Raw genomic sequence first — 15000 nt, forward strand, 5'->3', positions numbered from 1 at the left:
AGGGGGGGGGGGGTTACCCACATATGCGGTCCTCTCCAAGGTTTCTCATAGTCATTCACATTGACGTCCCACTGGGGTGAGTTTTCCTTGCCCGTATGTGGGCTCTGTACCGAGGATGTCGTTGTGGCTTGTACAGCCCTTTGAGACACTTGTGATTTAGGGCTATATAAATAAACATTGATTGATGTATATGTATGTATATATGTAAATATATATACATACATACATTCCTCGCGCACTAATTGACTAAAAGAGCGCGCTCTTGCCGCGTGCTCGCCCGACCCTGCGACACCAGCGCGATGTCACGTTATCAATGGGAAAATTAATTTTTAGACAATATGATTTGCCTGAGCGGCTAGGAGACACCGAGAGTAACAAGCGGTAGAAAATGGTATAGAAAGATTTTTTTTAAATAATTAAAAAAAATAGGTATATATTTTTTTTTTTAAACTTGGGACTTCCCGCGGGCCATATCCGGCCCACGGGCCGTAGTTTAGGGACCCTCGATTTAACTCAACATACGCGGTTTATAAATATGAATGTAAAATCTGAACAAGACATTGTAAACAAATCATACTTATGGCAACGCTCCCTACACGCCGTTTTACAGATTGTCTGATATCTCCCATCCTCGCTGTCATTTTTGGGTCCGTCAACTTGCAAGTCCAATAAGTGATTATTTTGGGCATCACAGTTGTATGAAGTGTATGTGCACTACAATACAGTACAAGAGGTCCGTGGAATATTTCTTGAAAGCCCTTTAACCAAATGTTCCATATTCCTTCTAGATTCTTCTGCTTTCGGAATAACTCAACCCTGTCCCCTTGTATCAGGCCTCCCAGTACCGCAGTAGGGTGGGCTCCTCTGCCAATCAATCTCCAACCTCCCCCGTCTCCAATCAAGGTTTCTCACCAGGCGGCTCGCCTCAAGTAAGGGAGCGTCAACCAATCATCTGCTGGCTCATTCTGTGTAAATGCCACCCACTCCCACACCCCTTTAAGCATTTCAGTGTGGTTCAATTGGAGTCTGTGGCTGCCCCCTAGTGGCTTTTGTTGGCGACTGCAGATCTGGGCAAAGAGTTGGTCATACCTGAAGTATTTTTTTCCAAATGTGTTACATGCTATGTTTCGATAGCTATTGAGATAATAATCTAAGAAAACAGTTTTTAAGGTAATTAACATGTTTAAAAAACTGAATTAGTAAATTTTTTGCCCAGATTTGACTTCTTCTACACTTAGGGCCAGATTTACTGAAGGTTTGGGTGTGCTAAAAAGCATGTGCCCACGCGAAGCCGATCTACTAAACGTGTGCAAAGTGGAGTGCGTCTGTTAGGTAAGCAGAATAAGGTGTGCAATCCATTTTGCGGCGACGTCTTCATTGAAATGCAAAATATATGCTGATCTTCAAAACAGCCACAATACTGGGAGGGGAATATGCAAATAAATTATAAAGCACACGCAATGTGATTGAGCAACACTCCTCACCAATTAGAAAGCACTATTTTGCGTTTTATTTAGCACGTTAAAAAAGGATGCGCAGCTGTGAGAGAGGAGTGCTTGCGCTGCAAAGGCACACGATGGAGACATATTTGATGCATCGTCCATTCAGCAACATTCTTTTATAATTTCATAGCTTCTGGATGACTTAAAGGTGAACTGCACTTTTATTGGAATTTTGCCCATCGTTCACAATCATTATGAAAGACATGACAGATTGATTTTTTTTAGTACATTCTAAATATTAAATTTTTAAAAAGTCCCTTACAGCGGTGCCAAAGGGAGCGCCACTATTTCGCCAATAAATAACCATTTAGAAAGCGCCAACAATACTCCATTGTGACTTGAATATTAACAAGTATAATTATCTAAAGGCTTAGTGGCCACATGTGTGGACAGCACCTTTTAGCTTTCATTTCCAAAATTGTGTACACTACTGAATTGGGGTCTTACGGCCGCTTATGTGGACACTTATACTGCCATCTGGTGGTGTCAGAAGAGTATAACATACAATGGAATTTGGGGGAAAAAAGTGTAAAAATAAGAATTAGCATGTCACTAAACATGAAGTACACGTTTGTGTACTTATGGACTAAGTACATCATATCAAAAGATGATTCTTAGTTTTTATTGTAATTAGGGTCCAATAAGCCCAAATAGCAAAGAGAAATTAAAAAAGCATGTAAACAAACAGCTTGGGCCTTAAGAGGATAAGGGATATTGTTATTATACACGCTAAAGCAGCGCAACAACGTGATCACTTCCTGTGTGCCTATGTTTACATCATCGTGTGGTCTGCTGCTTCCTCGCTTCCTTGCTCTCTGCAAGTTTATTGTAGATAATAAATCATGCATCTCGCCTGGAAAGTAGATGGCTGAGGATATAATCCGACAAGTTGGGACAATTTGACAGCCATTTAGGACACAAAAAGTGCTTGTTACCGCCTCCCTCCACCCCTTTTCTTCGTGAGGTTTATGAGCCATTTTTCATCGAAATGTAAATATATGAACATTCTAGCAGTCGGCATCCTAATGACAACAGATCTTGTACAGTAAGTGATGTTTTATTGTGTTTGTTGGCTCTCATAAAGTCTGCGGTGAGTATTAATCAGTGGTGAAAAATTTAAAAAAGCAAGCGTCGTGATGCGTTTTTTAAATTAAAATGATCAAAATACGTCAATATTAAATGTTATTATGAATGTTACTACATTACATATATACTTACATCATGTATATAAAACATGATGTAAAAAGGTGTCTGGATGTTTTTTTAAGGGCTCTTTAGGCCGAACTGTGCGTCTCCCACAGGCTCCATTGCTAATCAGACTTTTGATCGGGATTTATTGAATATTTAGAATGCATTTAAAAAAATCTTTTCGTTGTTATGTCTTTCATAATTAATTCATTAATTAATAAATTATCCATCCATCTTTTTCCGCTTATCCGAGGTTGGGTCGCGGGGGCAGCAGCCTAAGCAGAGAAGCCCAGACTTCCCTCTCCCCAGCCACTTCGTCCAGCTCCTCCCGGGGGATCCCGAGGCGTTCCCAGGCCAGCTGGGAGACATAGTCTTCCCAACGTGTCCTGGGTCTTCCCCGTGGCCTCCTACCGGTCGGACGTGCCCGAAACACCTCCCTAGGGAGGCGCTCGGGTGGCATCCTGAGCAGATCCCCGAACCACCTCATCTGACTCTTCTCGATGTGGATGAGCAGCGGCTTTACTTTGACCTCCTCCCGGATGGCAGAGCTTCTCACCCTATCTCTAAGGGAGAGCCCCGCCACCCGGCCGAGGAAACTCATTGCGGCCGCTTGTACCCGTGATTTTGTCCTTTTGGTCATTACCCAAAGCTCATGACCATAGGTGAGGATGGGAACGTAGATCGACCGGTAAATTGAGAGCTTTGCCTTTCGGCTCAGCTCCTTCTTCACCACAACGGATTGATACAGTGTCCGCATTACTGAAGACGCCGCACCGATCCGCCTGTTGATCTCACGATCCACTCTTCCTTCACTCGTGAACAAGACTCTGAGGTACTTGAACTGCTCCACTTGGGGCAGGGTCTCCTCCCTAACCCGGAGATGGCACTCCACCCTTTTCCTGGCGAGAACCATGGACTCGGACTTGGAGGTGCTGATTCCCATCCCAGTCGCTTCACACTCGGCTGCGAACCGATCCAGTGAGAGCTGAAGATCCTGGCCAGATGGAGCCTTTAGGACCACATCATTTGCAAAAAACAGAGACCTAATCCTGCAGCCACCAAACCAGATCCCCTCAACGCCCTGACTGCGTCTAGAAATTCTGTCCATAAAAGTTATGAACAGAATCAATGACAAAGGGCAGCCTTGGCGGAGTCCAACCCTCACTGGAAACGGGTCCGACTTACTGCCGGCAATGCGGACCAAGCTCTGACACTGATCATACAGGGAGCGGACCGCCACAATCAGACAGTCTGTTACCCCATACTCTCTGAGCACTCCCCACAGGACTTCCCAGTGTACACGGTGTTTGTTATGGACAATCTGTGACGAGCTCAAAAGTCCAATAACAAAACACCACTCGGATTCAGATCCGGGGGGCCATTCTTCCCAATCACGCCTCTCCAGGTTTCACTGTCGCTGCCAACACGAGCGTTGAAATCCCCTAGTAGAACGAGGGAATCACCCGGGGGAGCACTCTCCAGTACTCCCTCGAGTGAATCCAAAAAGGGTGGGTACTCTGAGCAGCTGTTTGGTGCATAAGCACAAACAACAGTCAGGCCGCGTCCCCCCACCCGAAGGCGGAGGGAAGCTACCCTCTCGTCCACTGGGTTGAACTCCAACGTGCAGGCTTTGAGCCGGGGGGGCAACAAAAATTGCTCCCCCAGCCCGTCGCCTCTCACTGCGTGCAACGCCAGAGTGGAAGAGAGTCCAACCCCTCTCGAGAGAACTGGTTCCAGAGCCCTTGCTGTGCGTCGAAGTGAGTCCGACTATATCTAGCCGGAACTTCTCCACCTCGCACACTAGCTCAGGCTCCTTCCCCCCCCAGCGAGGTGACGTTCCACGTCCCAAGAGCTAGCTTCTGTAGCCGAGGATCGGACCGTCAAGTGTCCTGCCTTCGGCTGCCGCCCAGCTCACATCGCACCCGACCTCTATGGCCCCAGCTATGGATGGTGAGCCCATTGGAGGGGGGAACCACGTTGCCTCTTCGGGCTGTGCCTAGCCGGGCCCCACGGGGACAGGCCCGGCCACCAGGCGCTCGCCATCGTGCCCCACCTCCGGGCCTGGCTCCGGAGGTGGGGCCCCGGTGACCCGCGTTCGGGCGAGGGAAATCTGGGTCCTTTGTTTTTATTTTTCATAGAGGGCTTCGAGCTGCTCTTTGTCTGATCCCTCACTTAGGACCGGTTTTATTTATTATCTCCTATTATCTCCTCTATTATCTGCATCTATTTATTAATAAAGTATAATAAATAATAAAAAAGTGCAGTTCCCCTTTAAGGGGCTGATTAATACAAATTCAATTGATGAGTTTTTGGGTCATTTAATATTTTTTATTTGTTTTTCCACATATAATATACTGTATATTACTCACATATATAACATACACTACCGTTCAAAAGTTTGGGGTCACCCAAACAATTTTGTGGAATAGCCTTCATTTCTAAGAACAAGAATAGACTGTCGAGTTGCAGATGAAAGTTCTCTTTTTCTGGCCATTTTGAGCGTTTAATTGACCCCACAAATGTGATGCTCCAGAAACTCAATCTGCTCAAAGGAAGGTCAGTTTTGTAGCTTCTGTAACGAGCTAAACTGTTTTCAGATGTGTGAACATGATTGCACAAGGGTTTTCTAATCATCAATTAGCCTTCTGAGCCAATGAGCAAACACATGGTACCATTAGAACACTGGAGTGATAGTTGCTGGAAATGGGCCTCTATACACCTATGTAGATATTGCACCAAAAACCAGACATTTGCAGCTAGAAGAGTCATTTACCACATTAGCAATGTATAGAGTGTATTTCTTTAAAGTTAAGACTAGTTTAAAGTTATCTTCATTGAAAAGTACAGTGCTTTTCCTTCAAAAATAAGGACATTTCAATGTGACCCCAAACTTTTGAACGGTAGTGTATATGATAAAAGTTTCTTGAAGTGTGCATTTTTAGCATCTTGAGCACAGTAGTGCAGCCTCCCCTCCAATGCATCTTCGGCAGTTTAAAAAAAAAAAGTGCTTCTAAAATGCCCATAAAAAGTGGTCGATGTCTCCTGCATGTTTGAAAACATAGTGTGGAAGTCGCTTCCTAGCAGCTCCACTGTAGACATGGCACAAGAGTAAAGCGTGCAGGTTTAACAAAGTTTTAATGTTTTTAACGAGATTTTTCAAAGTGTTTTTCGGCATGTCGTGACGTTGCCGTTACCCCCAATCCTCTCTCCCGCTCTGCTCCCGGCTGCTTACTGTTAAAGACAACAGATGATTAGATTAACACGTACCACCTGTGAAATCGAATCACCTGCCAGCTGTGTCTCGCCGTCAGTACCATGGACAGTGGCGGTGACTTTTCCTCCTACAGGCAGCGCTGACTTACACCTGCACCCACACATAGCAACACGCCACAGGCAGATGATACCATGAATGTGCAGTAAATGAGTGTCTCCATGGTGATGCCCCATATAGTACACACAAAATCCTCGTTTAAATAGGGCTGTCTGCAGCGATCTTTAATAGCACACAGCCCAATAATAGTACACACTATTTTGTAGATTGTACACGCTGTTTAGCACGAGGTATTTGGATTGAAGTAAATCAGGCCCATAATGGATTGTGTGCTTTGCTCTGCTGTTTTCGTGCTTCTTGAGTTGCATCCTCTACATTTCCCCCTTGAATTCTGTGTCCTATTTGTGCACGCCATGCTTTGACACAAACTGGAGGGTTTTAGGGAACGTGACAGGAAAAATTGAAGTTCTGTTTTTTTTTGCCCTTGTTCTTATGGTCGGATCCGAACATATTGAGCCCGGCCTTGCGAGGGTGGTGCGTTTAGATCAGGGGTGTCCAAACTTTTTCCACTGAGGGCCGCACACTGAAAAATCAAAGCAAGCAGGGGCCATTTTGATATTTTTTATTTAAAAAACCAATACAATATATGTATAAAAAATATACATTTAGGCCTCCACTCAAGCTTGATCCCGGGTACCCCAAAGGGTTTTGGTCAAAAAAATATAAAAAATGTGTCATTATTCAGTATTATTATTTTTATTATTATTTCAAGTTTCAAGCACCAATGATTGTCACACACACACTAGGTGTGGTGAAATGTGTCCCATAAAATTCTGACTTTTATCACAATATTGCCAATGTTGTTGTTGTTCTTGTAAAACAGTGACATTTTTTGGGTAAAATTATGACTTTTGTCATAATTTTGCCAAGTAAAATTCCGATTATTATTTCAATATTGCCGAAATGTTAGTTTTCTTATAAAATTGTGTAAAATTGTGTAAAATTTAGTAAAATTACGACTCTTTTCATAAAATTGCCAACATTTTAAGCTATTCTTGTAAAATTGCGACTGTTGTTGAGTAAAATTCCAACCTTTATCATTATATTGCACAAATGTTCAGTTTTACTTGTAAAATTTTGACTTGCGTTGAGTAAAATTACGACTTTTATTATAATACTGCCAAAATTCTAAGTTTTTCTTGTGAAATTGGGACCTTTTTCTTGTGAAATTTTTATATTTGCATAGTATGTATATATTATTAATGTTGTAAATACAAATATTTATATATCTAGAAAGGGTGGTCCTATTCAAGTTTTAAATCTCTAGATAAACATTAGGTCTGTCTGTCAGTATAAATGTTTTAAAGATTTAAGTTGTATGCTCTTTTTGTCAAAGAAAACCCAGTTTTTTATGGAAAAAACACAAAATATGCAATATTTTCACCCAATAAAATTTTTAAGTGGAATATTTGACATTATATAATAATTGGAGCCTTAAAAAGGTCAATAACTCATAACACCATTGATTTTAATTCATTATTATTTTTTGAGCAATGACACTTAAAAACAAATCACACTAACATTATTGGGGATCCAAAAGGGTCCTACTCATTAAAGTGTTAAAAAATAAATTATAAACATTTTTTACTGTTTACTTTTAACACAATAATCTCAATACTCTCAATTTCAGATCTATCCCCCAATTATACATGTTATTGTTGTTTATGTTTTTTGTTTGTTCGTTTGAGGCCCTTCTTTAAAAAAAACAGCTCAGTTTTTTATATGGCAAACACAAAATATGCAACATTTTCCCCAAAAAATATCTCAAAGTGGAATATTTAATGAGATGTAATTGGAGCCTTGAATAGGTCAATAATTCATAATGACATTGATTTTGATTCATTATTATTTTTTAAAGAAAGAAACAGCCTGCATGGCAGCTATGTGTTATTAGAGTAAACATTGCAACATTTTCTTGTTACATTTAACCTGTTTGCTCTTTTATACCACTTTTTATGTTTTAAATTTTTTCCAATCGTATTTTTAAAATGTGCCGTGGGGCCGCACTTTGGACACCCCTGGTTTAGATAAACGGAGCACACCCAAGGTGAACACGGACCAGGGTTGTTGACCCTCTGTATTTGTTGAAGAGATTTCAAATGCTTGGGGATTCCAGCGTCATCCAGCGACATCTTATTTTTTTCCCGAAAACAGTCCAAATAAGCTTTCCAGACAACATTAGGCAGAGAAATTAATTCTGACACACACGCACTATTGCATCATTTTAAACAAAATGCGGTGCTTTCACTTTCACTTTCATTTTAAAGCTGCATCGATGTGTTTTTGTGTATTGTACACATGCTGTCATCCTGTTTCTGTGTTGTCCACCACACACACACACACACACACACACACTGTAATTTGGTTTTGCGCTCAGAAGAGCTCCGGTTGACAGTCGCATGATCCAATTACTTAGGAGCCTCTGAGGATTTTACTGCTGTTAAGTCATATTCTCTATTGTACATACCACAAAAAAAAGCAAAACGTGGGGGCTGGGGTTGATTTTTGAATTCGATTAAGGCAGGGGTCGGCAACCAAAAATGTTGAAATATTGGACCAAAATTACAAAAACAAATTCTGTCTGGTGCCGCAAAAAATTAAAAGCCTATATAAGTGTTATAATGAAGACATCACATAATGTGAATGTCTATATTAGCCTACTATCAAAATTACTTAAAAAGTCTTATATAAGTGTTATAATGAAGACAACACATGATGTAAGTGTCTATAGTAGCTATATTAGCCTACTATCGAAATGACTTTAAAAGTCTTATATAAGTGTTATAATGAAGACAACACATGATGTAAGTGTCTATATTAGCCTACTATCAAAATGACTTTAAAAGTTTTATATAAGTGTTATAATGAAGGCAACACATGATGCAAGTGTCTATATTAGCTATATTAGCTTACTATCGAAATGACTTTAAAAGTCTTATATAAGTGTTATAATGAAGACAACACATGATGTAAGTGTCTATATTAGCCTACTATCAAAATGACTTTAAAAGTCTTATGTAAGTGTTATAATGAAGACAACACATGATGTAAGTGTCTATAGTAGCTATATTAGCCTACTATCGAAATGACTTTAAAAGTCTTATATAAGTGTTATAATGAAGACAACACATGATGTAAGTGTCTATATTAGCCTACTATCAAAATGACTTTAAAAGTTTTATATAAGTGTTATAATGAAGGCAACACATGATGCAAGTGTCTATATTAGCTATATTAGCTTACTATCGAAATGACTTTAAAAGTCTTATATAAGTGTTATAATGAAGACAACACATGATGTAAGTGTCTATATTAGCCTACTATCAAAATGACTTTAAAAGTCTTATATAAGTGTTATAATGAAGACAACACATGATGTAAGTGTCTATATTAGCCTACTATCAAAATGACTTTAAAAGTCTTATATAAGTGTTATAATGAAGACAACACATGATGTAAGTGTCCATTTTAGCTATATTAGCCTACTATCAAAATGACTTTAAAAGTCTTATGTAAGTGTTAAAATGAAGGCAACACATGATTTAAGTGTCTATATTAGCTATATTATACTTTTTATTAGCCTACTATCAAAATGACTTTAAAAGTCTTATGTAAGTGTTATAATGAAGGCAATACATGATGTAAGTGTCTATTAGCTATATTAGCCTACTATCAAAATTACTTTAAAAGTTTTATGTAAGTGTTATAATGAAGGCAATACATGATGTAAGTGTCTATTAGCTATATTAGCCTACTATCAAAATGACTTTAAAAGTCTTATGTAAGTGTTATAATGAAGGCAACACATGATGTAAGTGTCTATAGTAGCTATATTAGCCTACTATCGAAATGACTTTAAAAGTCTTATATAAGTGTTATAATGAAGACAACACATGATGTAAGTGTCCATATTAGCTATATTAGCCTACTATCAAAATGACTTTAAAAGTCTTATGTAAGTGTTATAATGAAGACAACACATGATGTAAGTGTCTATAGTAGCTATATTAGCCTACTATCAAAATGACTTTAAAAGTCTTATGTAAGTGTTATAATGAAGACAACACATGATGTAAGTGTCTATAATGGCCTACTATCAAAATGACTTTAAAAGTCTTATATAAGTGTTATAATGAAGACAACACATGATGTAAGTGTCTATAGTATCTATATTAGCCTACTATCAAAATGACTGTGGCAGTGTCAGAGAAAGTTGCAAATGTAAACAAACTACGGTGAGTTCAAGGACCGCCAAAATTAGTAGGACAAAACGTTGCTCGCCAAGCATGTATAATATAAAAGGAAAAAAAAGTGGGATTTCTAACAGTTAGGAAGGTTTGTGTCATGTTGGTACTCCTACAGTTGGGGGCGGCATGGCGTAGTGGGTAGAGCGCCCGTGTCAGAAACCTGAGGGTTGCAGGTTCGCTCCCCGCCTCTTACCATGCCGTTGTGTCCTTGGGCAGGACACTTCACCCTTGCCCCCGGTGCCGCTCACACCGGTGAATGAATGTTGAATGAATGATAGGTGGTGGTCGGAGGGGCCGTAGGCTTACCACCACCAGGTGTGAATGAATGATGGGTTTTTAACATGTAAAGCGACTTTGAGTACTTAGAAAAGCGCTATATAAATCCCAGGTATTATTATTATTACAGAAACCATGTCAAAACAAAAAAATATATTTTTTCCACCATCTTTTTCCGTTATCATACATTTTTCTAAAAGCTCCAGGGAGCCATTAGGGTGGCGCTAAAGGGCCGCATGCAACCCCCGGATTAAGACCTTGTTTACACTGCAGGTCAATTCTGATTTACGCTTGATTATATGCGACCTGTATCAGATTTTTCATGTCCGTATGAGCGGTGCAATTCCGAAATGTTCATATCCGACCCAGGCCTCTTTCGTATGTGGAAATAAATGGGATATGAACATGGGATGCGTCCTCAATGTGAACGCTCTCGCGCTCAGGTCGCATTCATCCCACCAGCACGTCATCAAAAAAACGTCAAGCGTCATAATTATTTGACAAAATAGACGGTTAGAAAAAATAGAAAACAGGTGAAAATAATATGTTTTGGGAACTCACGTGAAAGTTTAACCACTCCTGTCTCCGACTCTTCAGGCAGACATAGAAGCAAAGTATCCCTTAAAACTACCAGAGACAAAATACTTGTACTCTTCCTTCATATTCTTATACGCACAATAATTTGGTTCAGGAAATATTGACTTACGTTGCACAAAATCCTTGAAATTGCAACAAATGCGCCTGTACTGAGACCGACAGGAGCTGAAGCCATGTTTACTTCTGTAAACACTGCCGTGCGTGCGGCGTCATGACGTCATGTCCCCATGCGGGTCAGGTTGCATTCACATTGGAAATTGCATTTTTGTTGTAATGCGAACAGCCAAAATCTAAATTGGATATCCGGCCGTGCAGTGTGAACATAGTCTTCTCCATATCGTATCGACTTTATTTGTAGGTTTCCGCATTGTCTCTACTTATAGAATTGTTTTTACACAGAAGCTATAGAAATAGTGGTGATTGTTGCATAATTTCCTGTGAAAGTCTGTATTTGCCTGTGGTCCTTGCAGAGTATTGAGTATAATATATTACAAACGTTGTGTAAATGGTAAATAAAAACAGAACACAATGATTTGCAAATCCTTTCCAACCTATATTCAATTGAATAGACTGCAAAGACAAGATACTTTAAGTTCGAAGTGGTAAACAAATATTATCTCATTTAAAATTTGATGCCTGCAACATGTTTCAAAAAAGCTGGCACAAGTGGCAAGAAAGACTGAGAAAGGTGAGGAATGCTCATCAAACGCTTGTTTGGAACATCCCACAGGTGATCAGGCTAATTGGGAACAGGTGGGTGCCATGATTGGGTATAAAAGTAGATTCCGTGAAATGCTCAGTCATTCACAAACAAGGATGGGGCGAGGGTCACCACTTTGTGAACAAATGTCCCACTTGGGTGAGTTTTCCTTGCCCGTATGTGGGCTCTGTACCGAGGATGTCGTTGTGGCTTGTACAGCCCTTTGAGACACTTGTGATTTAGGGCTATATAAATAAACATTGATTGATTGATTGAAATGTGTGAGCAAATTGTCCAACAGTTTAAGAACAACATTTCTCAACCAGCTATTGCAAGGAATTTAGGGATTTCACCATCTACGGTCCGTAATGTTATCAAAAGGTTCAGAGAATCTGGAGAAATCACTGCACGTAAGCGGGAAGTGACATCAATGTGTAAAGGATATCACCACATGGGCTCAGGAACACTTCAGAAAACCACTGTCAGTAACTACAGTTGGTCGCTACATCTGTAAGTACAAGTTAAAGCTCTACTATGCAAAGCCAAAGCCATTTATCAACAACACCCAGAAACGCCGCCGGCTTCGCTGGGCCAGAGCTCATCTAAGATGGACTGATGCAAAGTGGAAAAGTGTTGTGTGGTCTGACGAGTCCACATTTCCAAATTGTTTTTGGAAACTGTGGACGTCGTGTCCTCCGGACCAAAGAGGAAAATAACCAATCCGAAAATGTTATAGGCGCAAAGTTCAAAAGCCAGCATCTGTGATGGTATGGGGGTAAAAATGCCCATGTGTCAACTTTTTTGCAATGTGTTGCTGCCATTAAATTCTAAGTTTATGATTATTTGCAAACAAAACAATGTTTCTTAGTGTGAACATTAAGTATCTTGTCTTTGCAGTCTATTCAATTGAATATAAGTTGAAAAGGATTTTCAAATCATTGTATTCTGTTTTTATTTACCATTTACACAACGTGCCAACTTCACTGGTTTTGTGTTTTGTAATACTGCATGGATTTAGAGAGCTCCAGGTGCTCTGAATTAGAGTTTTCCCAGTGTGCACTTTACATCCCCACATCAAATAATGCCTGCCTGTGTCTTTATTTTTGCAGCATAACTCCATACTGGGCAGTGTCTTCTCAGACTTCTATGACCAGCAGCTCCCATGCATTCAGGCCAGTGCTCTCTCGCAACAGGTATTTATTTTTTTATTTGTCTTCATTTGTTTATTTGAAGGACAATGTGCAGTTACATTAAGATGATGGCTGCCCCAGATTTAGCACCTTAGCACCATTTCCATCTGTCGGTTTTGGCGTTGCAATTCCACTTGTTGTAGCATTTATTCTATTGGTTTTGTTCCTTGCTGTTGTTGCCAGCTGGCGGAGTTCAACATGATGGAAAGCTCCATCAGCTCTGACAACAACCAGACCTCCACCCTGAACTACTCCCAGGCCCTCATGATGGGCTTGTCTGGTGGTCATTGCAACCTCCAGGGCTCTCAGCCGCTGGGCTACAGTAGCCATGGCAACATCCCCAACATCATTCTAACAGGTGCTGCTCTCTATTGGCTAAAAGAGGAACTGAACTTATTGGGGAATTTTGCCTATCATTCCCCATCCGTATGTAAGACAAGAACCGTTTTTGGGTTTTTTTGTCAGGTTTAAACTTTAATGACATCTTTTAAAACAGATAAGAAGCAATGAAATAAACAGAGACAGAATTCAATTTGGCTCAGTGAGGAGAAACGTGTACATCTGTACCCTTGTACAGTGTCATTACGCTCTAACAAAAAAAGGTTCACGTCTCCTTTATTTGGATATTCCCTGTTTACATAACAATAGTTGTTTCTAAAGGAATCGGGGGTATGTAAACAGCCATTGTTTTCGGTCACATTAACACAAAAGAAAAAGATGCCTCGGGCTTGGACTGGTCCTGGATCGAGCTTGGGCAGGTCTTGGATGACAATAGATAACCCCTCCCGTCTCTTCCCGTCGTACACAGCGGAATTTTCCAAGCCTTTGGCTTGGTGCAACAAAGAGAGCTTTTGTCTGTTCACTGTGAACTCAGAGAATGGAATGTTTTTTGATCATTTACATACAATTTTTCTGACATTTTTTTTATGCATTCCAATTTGTAATATATGGCAAGTACGAGGTGGCGAACAATGCAGCTACTGGGAGTGCACTATTGTGCCCATAAAACCCTCTAAAAACATCCAAAAACCGCCAACAATACTCCTTTTACGTCTTGTGACTTGACTATTAACCAAGTAATAGCGACATTGTTATCATAAACGCTACCACTGAGGAACTACTTTTCGTACTTTTAGTATATTGACATATTGAGCTGCTGCATCGCCTCTGAGCTGGTGAAAGTTAATTCTAGATCATAAATCATGCCTCTCACCTGGATAATAGAAAGTTGTTTCCATAAACCGAGAAGTTGGTCAACTTTGACATTCAACTTAGACCAGGAGATGGCGAGAAAGAAACGCAAAGACACTTGTTTTTTGTTTTTTTACCTGCGGGAGAATTATGATTCATTCTTCCACAAAATGGAAAGATATAAACGTCCTATCAGTCGGCATCCCAGTGAGAACAGACATAGTACACTAAGTGATTGTTTGATTATGTTCTTAGTTTGTATTTCTTGTTTAGCACTTAGCAATACTGCTACTGGATCTGCTTATCACTCAGCTTCTAAAACGTTTAGCTCATGCTCCTTATATTCAGGCTCAAAAATATAAGTTTATGGATCATCATTTGTCCCAAAGTAGTCGTCGTTGGTTCTCATGTAGTCTGCCATGGTTAGTATTGTTGTTGTTGATCGCAGCGTTGGTGGTGGACAAAATGGGACCGATTTTTCAGAAAGAAGGCTGTTTTAGTAACACTCTTAATGTCTGACTTAAACGAGAGAGTTGGGTCGAAGATAATACCCATTGTCTTTACCGAGTCGCTTTGTGTAATTGTTTTGTTGTCAAATGTTAAGGTGGTATTCTTGAATAGGTGTATAATTGTTTTGTTTTCAAATGTTAAGGTAGTATTAAATAAGTGTATAATTGTTTTCTTGTCAAATGTTAAGGTGGTATTATTAAATAGGTGTGTAATTGTTTGGTTGTCAAATGTAAAGGGGGTATTATTAAATAGGTGTATAATTGTTTGG

General features: G+C 40.0%; 1 protein-coding gene across 4 annotated transcripts in view; it reads left to right on the top strand.

Annotated features, from left to right (window-relative positions):
• crtc1a (CREB regulated transcription coactivator 1a) overlaps positions 1 to 15000 on the top strand; it is a 73166-nt gene that overhangs the window by 55985 nt on the left and 2181 nt on the right. For 2 of the 4 annotated variants that reach the window (XM_062022223.1, XM_062022222.1), the window contains 3 exons: positions 834 to 929; positions 12951 to 13034; positions 13215 to 13389. In XM_062022223.1, the coding sequence (XP_061878207.1) occupies positions 834 to 929; positions 12951 to 13034; positions 13215 to 13389 (355 nt within the window). The remainder of the gene's footprint in view (positions 1 to 833; positions 930 to 12950; positions 13035 to 13214; positions 13390 to 15000) is intronic. The other 2 variants (XM_062022225.1, XM_062022224.1) reach the window with 1 other exon arrangement.

The sequence above is a fragment of the Entelurus aequoreus genome, linkage group LG16 (genome assembly GCF_033978785.1).
Source record: "Entelurus aequoreus isolate RoL-2023_Sb linkage group LG16, RoL_Eaeq_v1.1, whole genome shotgun sequence".
Lineage (NCBI taxonomy): Eukaryota > Metazoa > Chordata > Actinopteri > Syngnathiformes > Syngnathidae > Entelurus > Entelurus aequoreus.